Genomic DNA, 16,567 nt, shown 5'->3' with positions numbered 1-16,567 from the left:
GCTGGCACAATGCTATTGCTATTGGATCCTGGCGGCAGCAGGAGCAAGGTAGAAATGACGGCAGGTGTGATCTGTGGAGGCGGGGACCCAGGAGGATTTATCTCAGAGAGAGGGCTCTCACTGTGCCCCCCTACCTGTGCTGTGGTGCTAAGGAACTCCCCCAATTTAGACCAGTGTGGAGGCAGGAGAACGGGTGGGATGGGATCACTGAGTTCACCTGGAAATGAATGTTTTCTGCAAGCAAGTAAAATGGAGACCCAAACAGAGGTAAGTTAACTAAAGACAAAGTAGCGTGTTTACATAACTGAGATCGTGGCTTCTACATTTACCTGCTTGGGGGGTTGGCAGCCAAGTCTCTGGGCCCCACTCCCAAGGCTCATTGAAAGGATGTGGGAGGGCATCCAAGTTCACCTGTAACAAGCATCTCTGGTGACTCTGATGTAGGCAACACAGAGAAATCCTTTAATAAAGGTTTTCTTTTATTGTTTTTTCCTCTTCTAACAACTGACTTAGAAGTTGGGATGGAAGGGGGCTGGGTCATTCCCGAACTGACTCATGAACTTGCTCCATCCATATGAGTCAAACCTGACGGAACTAGTAATTAGTTTCAGAGACCTTGTGTGTCCCTCAACGAGGCTTGTAAATCAAAAGCCTTTAATTAGGAGCAGAAGAAGCATGCCCTTGGGGATGCTGCCTGGAATGGGGACAGAGGGGCTAGCCCCAACCATCACAGTCAGCTGCTCAAACCCTGTGACCTGGGGCTGAGCCCTCCAGTCCTGAATCAGGGAGGGGCCTGCCTGCCAAGCCCTGGGCTCCTGGAGGGAAGGGAAACTACCAGGGACCTACTGTGTGTCTGACACTTTACACAGATTGCCACATGCTGTCAGGTTTTTTTTTTTTAAAGATTGGCACTTGAGCTAACATCTGTTACCAATCTTCTTTTTTTTCCTTCTTCTTCTTCTCCCCAAAGCCCCCCAGGACATTGGGATGCTGCCCCAGCATGGCTTGATGAGCTGTACCGTGTCTGTGCCCAGGATTCGAACTGGCGAAACCCCGGGCCGCCAGAGTGCAGCGCTAACTTAACCATGCGGCCACAGGGCCAGCCCCTGCTCTCAGTTTTTTAATTACACAAATAATGTGACTCCATTCTCCTCGCAAAATATTAAGACATTAGACATGAAGCTGAGGTTCCCTTGGCCACCCCCAACTCATTTGTCTTTTTGTTTTACTTTCTAGAAGGTTTTGTGTATCCTCCTTTTGGGGGGAAAAAAAGTTTTTTGTTATATTTATCTATTTATGCAATATCTTCTCTCATCTCTCTAACGGTGATAATTAGATTTAAAAAATTCAATATTAGGTTTTAAAGTAGGTTATAGGTAACACAATCAAATTTCAAAATTCAAAGGGTACAAAAGAATGTACAGTCAGCCCTTGTTCTGAGCTGCCGGACCCCCACCCGACACAGCTGCTGGCTCCAGTCTTGTAAATCCTCCAGGATGGTTGGTGCAGAGACAAACATAGATACTTCTTTTTTTTTTTAAATAGAAATGCTAACAGACTATAGGCATTGAGTTGCCCCCCTTCTTTTTTACTTTCCAATTGTAGGTTTGTTTGTTTTTTCTTGTGCTCCCTAGTATTTTTGTCTCATCCAATTTCTCTGATTGGCTTTTATATATAAATGGGAGGAGCCTCTCTCTTTCATTTTGGAGACTTTCCTTAAATGTCTGCAGGGCCTTGGCTCTCTGTTCATATTTAATAGAGGCACACCAAGAGGATGATTGGAAGCTGGGGTGGGGAGGCACTCACTGTCTGCCTGCTTTGCTGTGGGTCAGCGAAAGCCTTTTCATGGGACTCCCAAATGCTGGTAGGTGGCAGGCTTTCTCCGGGGCCATTTCGTTTTTTGAGAGAAGAATCTCTTCCATTCTCCCTACCATGCCCTCAGTGCGGGTGTGGGGATCTGGAGCAGGGCGCGGCTCCTGTTTCTAGCTCAAGCCTCACCTCTGTTGGGCCAGGTGTCCCCAAGACCAAAGCCTCCCTGAAAGGAGCGCGCAGAGGGGCGGCGTGTGGGGCTCAGGTGCGAGAGGTGAGGAAGCCCCAGGGGCTCAACACTTTGAACAGACTCTCAGGCATCCCTGTGTTCAGCCAGGCTCTGACCCGGGGTCTGGGGACCTGCAGGATCTCCAGGCATCAGGTCCTGACTCCCTCTGCCCTGCCTGTCCTGTCACCACCCTTCGGCCACCCTTCGGCTGTCCAGCCGCGTTGGAATCAAAGCCTTGTTGAAATCTTTTGTCCGCTGCTGTCTTCTCTTGGGTCTCTCAGTCCTTGTGGATCTACGCCTCTTTGACTCCTCTCCTGTTACTTAGTTAAGTTTTGGAAGGAAGAGAAGACAAATGCTCGCGGCCAATCTTCCATGTTTAACCAGAAGTCTTACCATGGTTTATGTAACTTGTCCCTCAAGCACCAGCCTTTAGGTTGTTTCCAGTTTTTATGCTATCAGGACAGGGCTCTCAGGAATGTTGTAAACACCTCCCGTGATCAGTCAAACCTCATGACCATCCTCCAAGGTAGGTATTGTCTTGATTTTACATTTGGGGAAACCCTGGCTCAGAGAAATGCCCTGATGGGGTCTTCTTTTATTGGCTAATCAACTTTGCTTTTCTTTTCACATATAAAATATCTCTTTTTAAAGTTTTTTTGTATAAAACACAATATACATACATAAAGTGGTATCTTTTTAACCTGTGTAATTCTCCTTGCACAAATACCAAGCACAGTGCCAGAAACAAGGCAGGCAAATGAATAATGAATGAGGGTGAACTACGGTCTCAGTGAGGAGCGTTTTAAAAGAGAGCCCAGCGCAGCAGACAAATGGCTTCTAATGCTGAATTCCTAGGCATCGTGTGGGGGGATGGGTTTGGGCAGGACCGTGTGCCCACTGTTCCTGTGAGGACAGCCCTGTTTGGCCTGGTGATACCCTGATCACTTGCTGCCACTTTCGTGAGGGAGCCAGCTCCTGTCACTGCAGCAGGACAGGCCCAGGCCTCAGGGCCCCTGGGAAGCAGGGTGGTGGGGGAGCCACATGCCAGAGCCCTGTGTGGGTAGGACAAGACATAGGCAGATCAGAGTCTTCTGGGATTGGGAGCCTGGGAGGCCTCCTGGTCCCAAATCCTCACTCTGCAACCCTCTATTTATTAGAGAATCACTGATTGACTGGGGTGAACAAGCAGCGGGGAGGAAAAAGTCCTTCTCCAGATAGTGTGGTTGGCAAGAAGCCACATCTTCCTTATTTCCCTCCATATCACATGCCAAGCCCAGAGTCTGGCAGGAAGAAGGTCCTCACTAAACACTTGTTGAATTGAGTCAACTGTCTTGGCCTGACAGCCAGGAGACTTGGGTTCCAGCCCCAGCTCTCCCTACCTGCAGGATGTCCTGAAGCGAATGGCTTGCTCCTTGGGCCTCATTTTCATCACTTGGTAAATGAGGCCTCTTTCATTCTACAATGCCAGGCACTGTGCTGGCACCAGGAGCTGCAATAATACACAAGCAAAGAGGTCATTAAAACACAGCGCGTTTGTCAATTAATCCTCACTACAGCTGGGGAAAAAAACCGCATCGTGATCTTTGATGGACGTCATGATTGAGAACTTGCCAACACAGCTCAAACGCATTTAAACCAAAAAGGAGAATCGGAGGCCTCACAGAGCTGGAACACAACAAACCAGCCGGATGCAGGTGCTCACATGATGTCATCAGGGATCTTCTCTGTTTCTAGCTCTGCTGGCCTCTGATTTAGCTTTATTTCCAGACGGGAACATGAGCACCTGCAGGCGCACATTCTTTTAAAATGTTATAGTCTTGTATTTTTTTTTTAATGTATGGAGTTCAAAGTTTCGAAAGTTCAAAAGGGCATATGGAGAAAGTCTCTCTCTCACCCTGTCTCCCAGCCACCCAGCTTCTGCCCCTCAACAACCAGACCTCCCAGTTCCCTGTGCCTCTTTCCAGAGATGTTCTGTGCACCTAACTTTCCACTTTTTTACACAAATAGAAGTGAACTATATGAACTGTGCTGCGCCTTGCTTTTGTCCCTTGTATCTTGGAGATTGTTCCGTAACAGTGTAGAAAATTTACTTTTGGGGGCCAGCCCAGTGGCGTAGTGGTTAAGTTCACACTCTCTGCTTTGGCAGCCTGTGGTTCACTGATTCAGATTCTGGGCACAGACCTACACACCACTCATCAAGCCATGCTGTGGCAGCATCCCACATAGAAGAGCTAGAAGGACTTACAACTAGGATATACAACTACGTACTGGGGCTTTGGGGAAAAAAAAAAAACAGAAAAAAAAAGGAGGAAAATTGGCAACAGATGTTAGCTCTGGGCCAATCTTCCTTACCAAAAAAGAAGAAATACATACCTTGAAAAAAGAAAAAAAATTTACTTTTTTCCTGGTTGAATAGTATTACTCTGTAACATAATTTGTTTTTTAATTTTGTTTAAGATTTTATTCTTCCTTCTTCTCCCCAAAGCCCCCTGGTACATAGTTGTATATTTTCAGTTGTGGGTCCTTCTAGTTGTGGCATGTGAGATGCCACCTCAGCGTGGCCTGATGAACGGTGCTAGGCCCATGCCCAGGATCTGAACTGGTGAAATCCTGGGCCGCTGAAGCAGAGTACACGAACTTAACCCACTCAGCCACAGGGCCGGCCCCTCTGCAGTATAATTTAACCAATCCCCTCTTGACATGTAGGTTGTTTCCAATCTTTTGCCAACACAAGCAAAGCTGCAAAGAATAATCTACACGTTCCCTTTTCACCTATGTGCAGACATGTAGGGCTAATTCCCAGAAGTGAAAATTTGAGGTCAAAGGATATGGGTGTTTGTGGTTTTTATTGATTTTGATGGATATTGCCAAATTGCTCTCTGTGAATGTTACCAATTTTTATTCCCACCAACAAACAAGTAAGGCTTGTTTACTTAAAGCCAAACCCTCTCCAACTCTCTGGGACACTTTTTGGTCATTACAAATATAAGTTAAACATGGACTGCATTTCTCTTATGGTGAATGAGGTTAGGCATCTTTTCAGATACTTGAGAGTTCTTAATATTTCCTATTCTGTGAAATGTCTGTATAAATTTTTTGTACATTTGTTATTGTGTTGTTGGTATTTTTCTTATAGATTTGTAGATTTTTATGTATCAAAATTAGCCCTTTCTCTGCCATAGAAACTATAAACATTTTCCGGAGATTGTCATCTATCTTTTAACGTTTGCTTATGATTTTTACCATGCATATGTACTCTTAACATTTTTAATATATATATTTAAATGTGTCTTTTCTTTTATGACTTCTGTGTTTTGTTCTCATACTTAGAAATGTCTTCCCAGGGGCCGGCCTGGTGGCGCAGCAGTTAAGTGTACACGTTCCGCTTCTCTGCGGCCCAGGGTTTGCTGGTTCGGATCCCAGGTGTGGACATGGCACCGCTTGGCACACCATGCTGTGGTAGGCGTCCCACATATAAAGTAGAGGAAGATGGGCACAGATGTTAGCTCAGGGCCAGTCTTCCTCAGCAAAAAAGAGGAGAATTGGCAGTCGTTAGCTCAGGGCTAATCTTCCTCAAAAAAAAAAGAAAGAAAGAAAGAAAGAAATGTCTTCCCCACTCCAAATTATTTACTTCTGTGGTATTCTTGCCAAAAATGCATAACCTCAATCTAGAATGAGAAAACATTGGACAAATCCAAACTGGGGGACATTCTGCAAAATAACTCACTGGGACCCTTGAAATGTGTCAAGATCATGAAAAGGGGAAAAAAGACTGAGGAACTGTCTCAGATCAGAAAAGTCTAAGGAGACATGACAAATAAATGCAATGTGAAATCCTGGATTGGATCCTGAATCAGAAAAAGGGCATTAGTGGGAAAACTGGCAAAATTCAAATAAGATCTGTAGATTAGTTAATAGTATTGTATCAATGCTAATTTCTTGGTGTCGATAGTTATACTGTGGCTACGCAAGATGTTAACATATGGAGAAGCTGGGTAAAGGATATGCAGGAACTTTGTACTATTTTTGCAGCTTTTCTGAAGGTCTAAAATTCTTCAAAATAACAAGGTTAAAAATGGCAGTTTCTATGAGTACCTTTATGGTTTTATTTTTTACACTGTAATCTTTGACCTATTGGTAATATTGGTGTAGGGTATTGATCCATGTGTTTCTCCAGATGGCTACTCAGTTGTTCTAATAACGTCTATCGACTAATCCCTTTTTCCCATACTCATGTTTTTATTTATTTTTAATTATCTATTTATTTTTAAAACTGTGGTAAAAAATACATAACATAAAATTTACCCTCTTAACCATTTTTAAATGTACAGTTCAGTAGTAAGTACATTCATATTGTTATGCAACCAACCTCCAGAACTCTTTCATCTTGCAAAACTGAAACTCTGTCCCCATCACATAGCTCCCCATCCCTCCCTCCTCCAGCATCCCCCTAGACCACCATTCCGCTTCCTGTCTCTGAATTTGACTGCTCTAGCTACCTCGTCTAAGTGGAATCAAGCAGTATTTCTCTTTTTAGTGTCTGGCTTATGCTGATTAGCAAGCCATTAGTTTCACAATAAAATGAAAATCTATTTCTGATACTAATTGGCAAAGCCACCGGTGTTGACTAAGAGACGGATCATCGAAGTGCTTGTAGCAGCAACTTCTGGATTGTGGGTGAGGGAACTGAAGCACAGAAAGGTTAAGTGACCTGTTGCTGATCAAATGGCCAAGAAGGGGAGAGGGTGCACTTTGAAGCCAGCAGACTGGTTCCACAGCTTGCTTCCAGAGTCTTTGCCCTGGACGAGGGCTCACATAAGAGAGCCACGACTTGGAAACCAGCAGCATCTAGTTGGTGTTTGAAGACAAGAGGTGGATGGAGTCACCCAAAGAGTAGTGATCACCGATATTTAAGGGGCAAGTGGAAGAGATGACCCGGTAGTATGTCCCCAGCAACTGACACACTGTAGGTTCTCAGTCACTATTCACTGGATGAGTCTGAAGGAGCAGCCACAACAGTGGAAGGTAAGTCAGGGGAACCATTTTTCAGAAGCCAAAGTGAAAAAATTTTAAAAGATTGGAGTGGTCAACACATTATATGCTGAAAAGAGGTCAAGCTAAAGTCTGAGAAGTGACCTCTGGATTTAGCAACAAGGAAGTCATTGGTGATGAGCAGTTTCTTGAGATGGTAAGGGCAGGCGTGTGCTGGTGAATGGTGAACAACCAACTCTCCAAAAACATCTCCATTTATGTACTTACATAAGTTTGTTATAAATTTTACTAATATAAAGGATGTGTAACAGAATTTACAAATAATCATAAAATATACAATATTCCTTGTTATAAATTCCACTCTTGGATTCATGATTTCATAAGCGGAGTTGTAATCTAACTACAAGTGTAGTTCCAACATGAATGTTGGTTGATATTTTTATTTACATTTTCGAGTAATACAAAAATGAAACAATGAAGATATGTTGAAACTTTACTGGTTCCTCACTGATTTGAGTGACTCCTTTGCTGAATCTGATAATAGTTTTCAATTCCTGGGGGAATATTTCCTCAATTTTTTTTCTGCTATGCACAATGTAACACTTACAGACATGACACTATTTTTTTCTTTTTCTTTTTTTTTTTTAAAGATTTTATTTTTTTCCTTTTTCTCCCCTAAGCCCCCTGGTACATAGTTGTATATTCTTCGTTGTGGGTCCTTCTAGTTGTGGCATGTGGGACGCCGCCTCAGTGTGGCTCGATGAGCAGTGGCATGTCCACGCCCAGGATTCAAACCACTGAAACACTGGGCCACCTGCAGCAGAGTGGGTGCACTTAACCACTCGGCCACGGGGCTGGCCCCTATTTTTTCCTTTTTTTTTAGCTGAGGGAGATTCACCCTGAGTTAACATCCACTGCCAATCTTCCTCTTTTTGTATGTGAGCCACCACCAAAGCATGGCCACTGACAGACGAGTGGTATAGGTCTGTGCCAGGGAACTGGGCTGGGCCACCAAAGCAGCCTGTGCCAAACTTAACCACTAAGCCACTGGGGCTGGCCCCAGATATGACACTTTTAAGTTTAATTTGCATTATTAACATTTTCTCCATTACCTTCTTAAATCTAGACAATCAACAAAGCCTGATATGTAGTGTTTGCCAATTTCTTTGTTGTAAATACTCCGACCAAGGCCAATTTCAAACTACCTACTTGATGTCACTAAATGAGTTGGGAAGAGATACACAGTAGTACATCATTATATAGTATTTCCACCATACAGATACAATAAATTTCAATAACCTCAAGAGCATATATAATAGTAAAATGCAGTAAAATAATCAGGAAGTAATGAGTTTGGGGTATTTATTACCTCTGTTTTTAAATATAATTTATATAATTGTAAGTTTGCACAATTTAATTTCTGATAAGAGCTGTGTTTAAAACCTGGTCCAGGGCCAGCCCAGTGGTGCAGCAGTTAAGTGCACCAGGGGTTCACCGGTTCGGATCCCGGGTGCGGACATGGCACCACTTGTCAGGCCACACTGAGGCAGCGTCCCACAAAGCACAACCAGAGGTACTCACAACTAGAATATACAACTATGTACTGGGGGGCTTTAGGGAGAAGAAGAAGAAAAGAATAAAAAAAAAAAGATTAGCAACAGGTGTTAACTCAGGTGTCAATCTTTAAAAAAAAAAACAAAAACCCGGTCCACAATGTTTCTGAAAAACAGTCAGCTTTCACAAATCGGTGGAGCACACCACTAGGTGGGAGTGAGAACCAGGCTACAGTGGGATGGGACTTTTCTGACCAAGCCTCTAACCATGGCCAGCAAAGTCCATCTTCCTTGCCTTCCCAACAGTCTGCTCCCCTACTCTCTGCTTCAGCCACACTCCAGGACCTCACTCAAACTGCTCCTGTAAGGGCGAAACTCCTGCCATGTTGGGAAAATTAATCTCTACCCCATAGCATCCTTTGTAGCATTTATCACAATTTGCTATTAAATTATTCTGGGATATAGGAACTTGTTTCTTGTCTGTCTCCACGAACCATACTATCTGTGATGGCCAAGGTTGAGTATGGGTCATAGTCACATTTATTCTCTCAGTACCTACTACAATGTTTCGCACATGGTAAGTGCTCAGTAAGTATTCATTGAATGAATGCTCAGGATGAAGGGCTGCCGGAATGGACAGTCTGCTAGGGAAAGGTTGCATGTGTGTGAGGCATCACCTGAGGGGCATCACCAAAAAGCACCTTCTCTGATGCCTTCTGCTTATTTGGAATGGCCTGTGCTCCACCATCTACGAGTGAAAGTACAGAGAATCTTCTCAACATACACTGAACCTTCCCAGGAAACACGACCCTGAGCATATTCATTCCGTGACAAGGTAGAACTTTAGACTCTTGTAATTTGTTTGTACAATGCCTAATTGAGTATATTTTAAGAACTTTCTTTTGAACATATTCTTGTCAGTGCTAGCAGGCAGAAGTGGGATGTCCTCATCAAGCTACTGACTGAACAACAGGGGAGCTTTGCCAGGCTTCTGGGTACAGCTCTAATCACCAGGTGAGTCCTGCCAAGAAAGTGGCCCTTTCTGCCGTGGTGGGATGGAAGGTTTGACAATAAACCATTTGTGACAGCAAGTACAACCGGCATGAATGATCATTTTATAGGAAATCAGACACACACAAACATGCTCTGCTCATTTAAGCTTTGAAAACAGAAAACCAATAGACATTACAACTACAGAGTTTAAAACCACACACAAGACTAGACGCTTAGCGACGACACTCTCAGAAACAAAACCTACTGGCAAATCTGACTTACTAGAAAGAACCCATCTCTATTAAGATATCCAACCCTGCTTCATCATTAAGTATCAGAAGACTTCAAACCCAGGTAGCTATCACTAACACAAAAGTTCGAAATGACAACCACACTATCAACATAACCCGCGCGGTCACCACTAACCAGCATGTGGTTGCTAGCGAAAAACTACAACTCTGACTCTCAACAGAAAAACAGCATAAAGAAGTACGATCGTCAGGAAGAATCAGACAGGAGCAATCAGGGTGTTGCAAGTCCTGATTACGCAGAGACGCTAATCACGAATCATGCGCACTCCAATCATCATTTTCCAATCTGCTCCCCTAAAGGGGAAACAGGTAAGGATTATCCTACCTGACGATATCTAGCATTGTCAATGCATCCCGTACTCAGTGAAAAAGATTCCACTAACAGCTAGGGCGAGTATATAACGCGTTAGCCTGAGCAAATGGTTATTTAGGTTCCTCCACTTATGTTGCGACATTTATTTGCAGATCAGCTAAAATATATTTGTTTCCATTTGGCTACCAAAAGGGATAAATTAATTCCTCCCAGAATGCTCCACTCACTCACGAGCTTGGAGTCCTAGCCGTAGGAGCCGCTTATTTACATATCTCCGCCCACTCCCTTCGCCAGACAGCTACCGTAATAACCAAAATAAAAGCGATACTTACCTTACAGTTTGCAAAGCTGGAAAACAACCTTCCGTTTCTCCAGTAGTTTGGCCACCCCGATCCTCCCCTGAAATTTTTACAAGTCTTGATCTTACTCTAAAATATATTTTATTACAAAGGGCTAAATAAAACGTTGATAATCCTAGACGCGAGAGAAAATTACCCTAACACTACTAACGCTGACATCTTCCACCAAATAGTTTCAGTCGCAGCGCGGAAGCCTTCTTCCAGGAACGGTGAATGGTCCCTCGCTCCTCCAGCCTTCATCTGTACGTTCCCGTCATAAAGGTGGTCAGAAAGGTTTCTTTTTCAGCCCCAAAACGCTGATGAATAATGCCATTTCGGTGACAGCTGGGAGGGCACTGCCAAAGGTAGGTGGTGGGTTCAGGGCCCCTTCCAATAAAAATCCCCAAATCCCCAAACCAGAGACCCCACCCCCAAAGTGTAGGTGGGGCGGGATTTCAAAAGACTACAGGAATGTTGAGTGGATCTGAGTTTCACACACGGAGCAAAGGGCTGGGTGGGGGAAACTTTGCGATTTAGAGTAAACCTCCCACGCCCATCTCCAAACATTGGGCGCTACCTACCTGCAGAAGACAAAAATGTACCAGTATGTAGTGCACTCCCAACGCTCGAATATGAAAAAGGAGAGGGCCACAGATGCACTACAGTGAGCTCCAATGGCTTGAGAATGCACCAGAGTCAAGGAGGCTTATGGAATGGTAGAAAGTGATGGGCCAGAAAAGGCCGGTGGTGAAGCTGGCATCCGCCCTCAGGTTCACCTCTTGCTCCTTCCCCACACTGCAAAGGCCAGAGCTGGCAGGCCCGCCTCCTGAGGCTTTAGGACAGCCATGTGAGTAGAGGCCAGGGGTGAGCCTGCACAGCTGGGACCCAAGCTACCCCCACCCCATATCTATAGGCTAGCCTGCACCCTTCAGGTGAGGTAGGAGTAGGCTCCTTCTCTCCCGCAGGCCACACAGAAATGCTCGCAGTGACTTGACACACTCTGCAGGATTACCCTCCAGCACTCTGGTCCTCCTGGTCCACAATTCAATGTCAAGAGCCTTCCCTGATCCATCTTTCTCACTTCCTCTATTTCTTCTGAGTTCCCACAAGGCTTTATACCTTTACACACTCCTACAGCACAGTGCTTATCACACTGAATTACAGATGTCCGTGTGTCTGCCGCTTCCTCAAGGTGTAAATAAAACTGTGCTTTACCTCCCCTTTTGGATCTCCAGTGCCTGCTGCATAGCAGGGCAAATGATCGCAGATTGTATTAAATCTTCCGCATTGCCTAAAGAGATCTCTCAACTGGAGAGACTGTTTGTCCGCTAAGGCAGACACCATTGTGCCAGAAAGGCCCAGTTAGGCAGCTAAAGGGAGTTGTGATGGAAATGGACAGTGTGGGAAAGGTGCGCAGCCAGAAAAGATACAGATGAGGCTCTGGGTGCTGTTGAACATGGAAACTCCTGAGAAGAAACCGGCCAGCTCCACTGCAAAGAGGCCCAGGGTGACAGAGAGCGCGGCCACCAGCCTGCAGAGAAGAAAGAGGGTTAGTTCAGGCCTTCTGGACTTCTTCTAAGACCCCTGCACTCCCACCACTGCTTAATTCTGACCACCCCGCCGCAAGTGCTCACTGAATGTCCTGCTTCTCATATTCCTCGGGGGTGAACGTGAGAGGCAGGCAGGCCTGGATGTTGCTGTCCTGGGGAGCAGGGCAGAGAGGAAGAGAAGTGAAAAAAGGGCGGGCTGCGGGGCAGGCCTGGGGTCAGCGAGGGATGGGAGGACCCGACCAGGGGAGGCCCTGGGAAAGGAGCGGGGTTGGGCTGGGGCCACTCCGAGGCAGGAATGGGGGCGGGAGGTCCTGGGTCTTACCCGGGACCAGAATAAGGTGATGACGACCACCAGATGCGCCAGGAGCGTCAGGAAGCGAGAAGGCACGAGTCCTGAGATCCGGCCCATGGCCTCCAGCGGCAGAGGCACTGCCTGCAGCGGAGGCCGTGGTCTCAGGGGCTGGAAGTTCAGGGATGGCCACTCCTGAAGTCTCCGAGGCCAGCACACAGAAACTCGACAGACGCCTCCTTCCCGCTCGCGCTGGCACCGCCCAGTTGCCTTGGCAACCGCGTAGGCGGGCTTCGCGGCCGGATCTCCGAAAATCTCGCGAGAGCAGTAAATTCGGGAGCCGCAGCCGGTCTTCGGGAGGCTGCCGGTCCCGGGTGCCCTGCGAGTGGTCCCGGCCTGGTGCGGACCGCCGGCCAGCTCCCAGCGCGCAGCCGAGCCGTGTGCACCTGGGAGTGTGCGGTGTGGCGCCGCCCCGCACCGCCGAATCTGCCCCCGCAGGGCGAGCGAAAGGAAACCCGCCCTGCCCTAGCCCGCTACACCCCTTCCTCCCCGGATGCCCACGCCCGGTGCGGCCGGGCCCCAGGCCCCCGCTACGTTGCCCAAAATGACCCTCCGCGTAAGAGTTGCTCACCAGAGACGCTGTCACCGCCGCGCTGGGATTAGGGCATCTCCATGCCCAAGGCATGGACACTCGCTCCTTTTCTCACTGCATCCCTTTATCTTCCCACTGCCCAGGGCAGTGGGACAAAGGGAACTAAGCGTGGAGAGATGGATGTCCCCAGATTCTCCGGCTGTCACTTATTGTCACGGAGCCTCTGGTTGTCCAAGGACCTCAGACCTGAACCTTCCTTGATCTGATTCCGCCCACCCTACTCCCCAGACAACTGACCTTTGGGCCTCACAGGGCGTCCCTGCAGAACGGAAAGTTCTCGCCCACGTTTATTGCTCACAGTCAACTCCCATCCTCGGGGGCCCTCCCTGCCCACTTACCAGAAGATCATCCTTCTCCCTACTCTCCATCCCAGTGCTTTTAGGTCGGTCTAAACCACCACCCCAAGGGACATTTCTCATTCATTCATTCATTCACTCAACAGATATTCGTTGACCAACTGGTAAATGCCAGGTACTGTGCTGGGCTCTCGTTCTTGACAAAAGTCTCTACCTTCCCAGAGTTTATATTGTAGCCGGGGAGATCGACAACAAACATGCAAACAAATAAGTCCGCATGGTGATAGGTGCCATAAATAAAATTTTAAAAGGGAAACACTAGAATAATATGATCAAGAAAAGGCTATTTGAAAATGAGTCATTTGCTCTTAAACTTTGTTTTAGGCAATGTGGTCAAAATTGAGAGGAAACGCATTTCTCTCTTCCAGGCCCCCAATGTAATATATGGATTTCCTTTTTATAAACCAGTGACTGAAAAAATTCAGAATTCAAAGAGAGAGTCAAAAGATGTTTCCCTCAAGGTCATGAAAGACAAAGACTGAAGAACTTCCAGATTAAGTGAGACTAGGATGTGACAAAGTTGACATGAGAGATTTAATGTATGATCCTAATGAATCTTGGATTAGGAAAAAAACCTATTTCTTTTATTATAAAGGATATTAGTAGAACAACTGGCAAAATTTGAACAAGGTCTCTAGCTTAGATAACAGCATTGTATGAGTGTTACCTTCCTGATTTTTGAGAACCCTACTGCCTTTATGCACGAGAATGTCCTTGTTAGAAAATACACACTGAAGGATTTAGGGGCAAAGGGGCGTTACATCTGCAATTTACTCTCAAATGGTTTAGAAAAAATATATATGTGTCTGTAGAGGTAGAGAGACACTGACAGAGCAAACGTAGTCTCAGTGAAGGCACACAGAAATTGTTTGCATTATTTTTGCAAGTTTTCTGTAAATAAAATTATTTTAAAATAAAAAGTTTTAAAAGATAAGCCTTTTTAAGTTTTTCTTCCAGGTCATATACAATATTATCATCGAGACATTAAATTGCTTCTTAAAGAAGAAGGAATGATTTCTAGGATTGAGAGTCGCTAAATGTTGAACTCCTGTATATTAAAACTATGTAATAACATTTTCATATAAAACCACCTCTTTAGAGGGCAGCACAGCTTCTTCATAATAGAGACAATGTGATCACCAAAACTCATAAAGTAAAAACTGCAATCATTTACACTTCTCAGAGGAATTATTTTTATAAAGAGTGAGGTTCAGCAAAGTCTCTTTATTCTCTACTGAAAAAATATTTGATTATAATCAAATATTACCCACACAGGTTTCTCAGCTCTCAGGTGTGTAGTGGAGGTTCTCTCTCTCTCTCTCTCTCTTTTTTTGGCGAGGAAGATTGGCCCTGAGCTAACATCTGTTGCCAATCTTCCTCTTGTTGCCTGAGGAAGATTGTCACTGAGCTAACATCTGTGCCAACCTTCCTCCACTTTTTGTATGTGGGATGTCACCATGGGGACACCGCCACAGCACAGCTTGATGAGCGGTGTGTGACTGAAGTCTGTGAATCCTGGGTCACCGACGCAGAGTGCGCAAACTCAACCACAATGCCACCAGGCTGGCCCTGGGAGGTTCTCTCTTTAACTGGACTGTTTCAAAGTTCTGAAAATACTTTCAAACCTCCCCCATCTCAGGAGGGACAGGCAAACCCATGAAGTACAGTGGACCCAACTGCTTCTCTCCCTTGAGGTGACCCTCATCACTATTAATGATGTGACAGTGATGAGTGACAGTGATGACACCTAAAGTACGACGAAAGGTGGGCTTCCCGTGCTCTCTAACATGGAAATTACAGAGTAGCAAGCATGGAAACATTCTGAGCACATAGACAAGATGCAAGGACTGAAGAGTCCTCATACTTTTCTTCCCTTTGCCTATAACTTACATGTCTTTTCTGCTGGGAATAGAAGGCCCAGGTCTTCAGACAGTTTATCAAGTTGAACTGTTCACAGATGAAGGAAGCACTGTCAGAGTAAAGCCCGTGGGCTTGCATAGAGGAAAGCCCGTGGCCTTGCTTTTGCAAGACTTCCCGAGGTCTCTGGAACAAGCAGAACGAAGAGAAGGAGTCAGTCATGTGAAGATCTGGGGACAGAGCATTCCAGGCATTGGAGCAGCAAGCGCAAAGGTCCTTAGGTGGAACAAGCCCAATGTGTTTGTTGAATAAAAAGGAAGCTAGTGTGTCCGAAGCCTGGTAATGGATGGAGAAGAAGAGATCAGGGTGAGCGGGATGGGTAGACAAGGGTCAGATCATATTGGATCTTGCACCCATGGGCAGGGACATGGTCAGAATTGTATTGTAGAAGATGAGTGTGGTTGCAACATGGAGAATGGATTTTAAGATTTTAAGCAGAAGGCCAGTAAAGAAGCCATAGAGTTATCCAGGAAGGACAGGATGAGATCGGGCCAGGATGGACTCAAGAAGGAGGAGCAAAGTGGAAGGAATCAAGAGATAGTTAGAAATGGGTGAAGGGGGGTATAAATTTATTATTTTTTTAAAAAAGAGATAGTTAGAGGATAAGAAGGTCTGGACATGGGGCTGTGGGTGGGTGAGAAAAAGGGAAGGGTCGAGGATAACTGTTAGATTCTGGACTCCAGAAGCTGGAAGTTTGGGGCATTCTGCTTATAATAGGCTTCCTGCGTAAGAGGCCTACTAGATAGTGAGAACTGGATGGTCACATTTCACATTGTGAGTTCATAAACAGTGAGCAGGCATTTAGGTCTGTTCTCTCATTTTCCCTGACCTTGGTTCACAGCAGCCAGCAGCTCTGCAGAGGTCTCACAAAAGTGAGCTTTGGAGCCACCCTGTGGCCACAGGAGGTACTGCTGGTGACCACGTGTCCCCTAGTGGGCCACTGGCTTCAGGGCTGGAACCCATATGTCCTAACTTAGAAAAAAATTTTTGATCATGGAAAAATTGAAACATACATAAAAATCAAGAAAATAGTATAATGAACCCCTTTGAAGCCTACCATTCCACTTCAACAATTACCAACACAAGGCCAACCTTGTTTCCGATATACTCTCCCTCTCAGCCCCATTAGGTTATTTTGAAGCAAATCTCAGACATCACCAAAGAGTTCAAATTGCCCAATCTCATACATATTATTTTTTTCACTGTTTATCCCTCCCCATTCCTTGTTTTCTTGCAATTTATCTGTTGAAGACAGTGGCACATTT

At 45.5% G+C, this 16,567-nt stretch overlaps 1 protein-coding gene and 1 non-coding gene across 4 annotated transcripts; both read right to left on the bottom strand.

Annotated features, from left to right (window-relative positions):
- Window positions 1-329: 329 nt before the first annotated feature.
- Window positions 330-12,791, bottom strand: TMEM107 (transmembrane protein 107). Of its 3 annotated transcripts, XR_006890746.1 has the most exons (8): window positions 12,411-12,791; window positions 12,173-12,240; window positions 11,969-12,069; window positions 11,120-11,216; window positions 10,696-10,894; window positions 10,533-10,599; window positions 3,418-3,527; window positions 330-411 (listed from the first exon to the last, which is right to left on the bottom strand). XR_006890746.1 is itself a non-coding variant. In XM_046676745.1 (5 exons), exons 1-5 carry the CDS (start codon window positions 12,495-12,497, stop codon window positions 10,825-10,827), a joined length of 423 nt encoding a protein of 140 aa, XP_046532701.1. In that variant the 5' UTR covers window positions 12,498-12,791; the 3' UTR covers window positions 9,676-10,824. The 3 variants fall into 3 exon arrangements, 1 of the variants encoding a protein (XP_046532701.1); XR_006890745.1 differs by lacking the exons at window positions 330-411; window positions 3,418-3,527 and having other exon boundaries at window positions 9,676-10,599; XM_046676745.1 differs by lacking the exons at window positions 330-411; window positions 3,418-3,527 and having other exon boundaries at window positions 9,676-10,894.
- On the bottom strand, window positions 10,084-10,219 carry LOC124248050 (U8 small nucleolar RNA). The gene has a single exon (XR_006890931.1). It is a non-coding gene; the product is annotated as a U8 small nucleolar RNA (small nucleolar RNA).
- Window positions 12,792-16,567: the final 3,776 nt, after the last annotated feature.

This window comes from Equus quagga, chromosome 11, assembly GCF_021613505.1.
Source record: "Equus quagga isolate Etosha38 chromosome 11, UCLA_HA_Equagga_1.0, whole genome shotgun sequence".
Taxonomy (NCBI): domain Eukaryota; kingdom Metazoa; phylum Chordata; class Mammalia; order Perissodactyla; family Equidae; genus Equus; species Equus quagga.
Note: the sequence above shows the minus strand (reverse complement) of the source record. Positions and strands in the feature narration are given on the sequence as shown.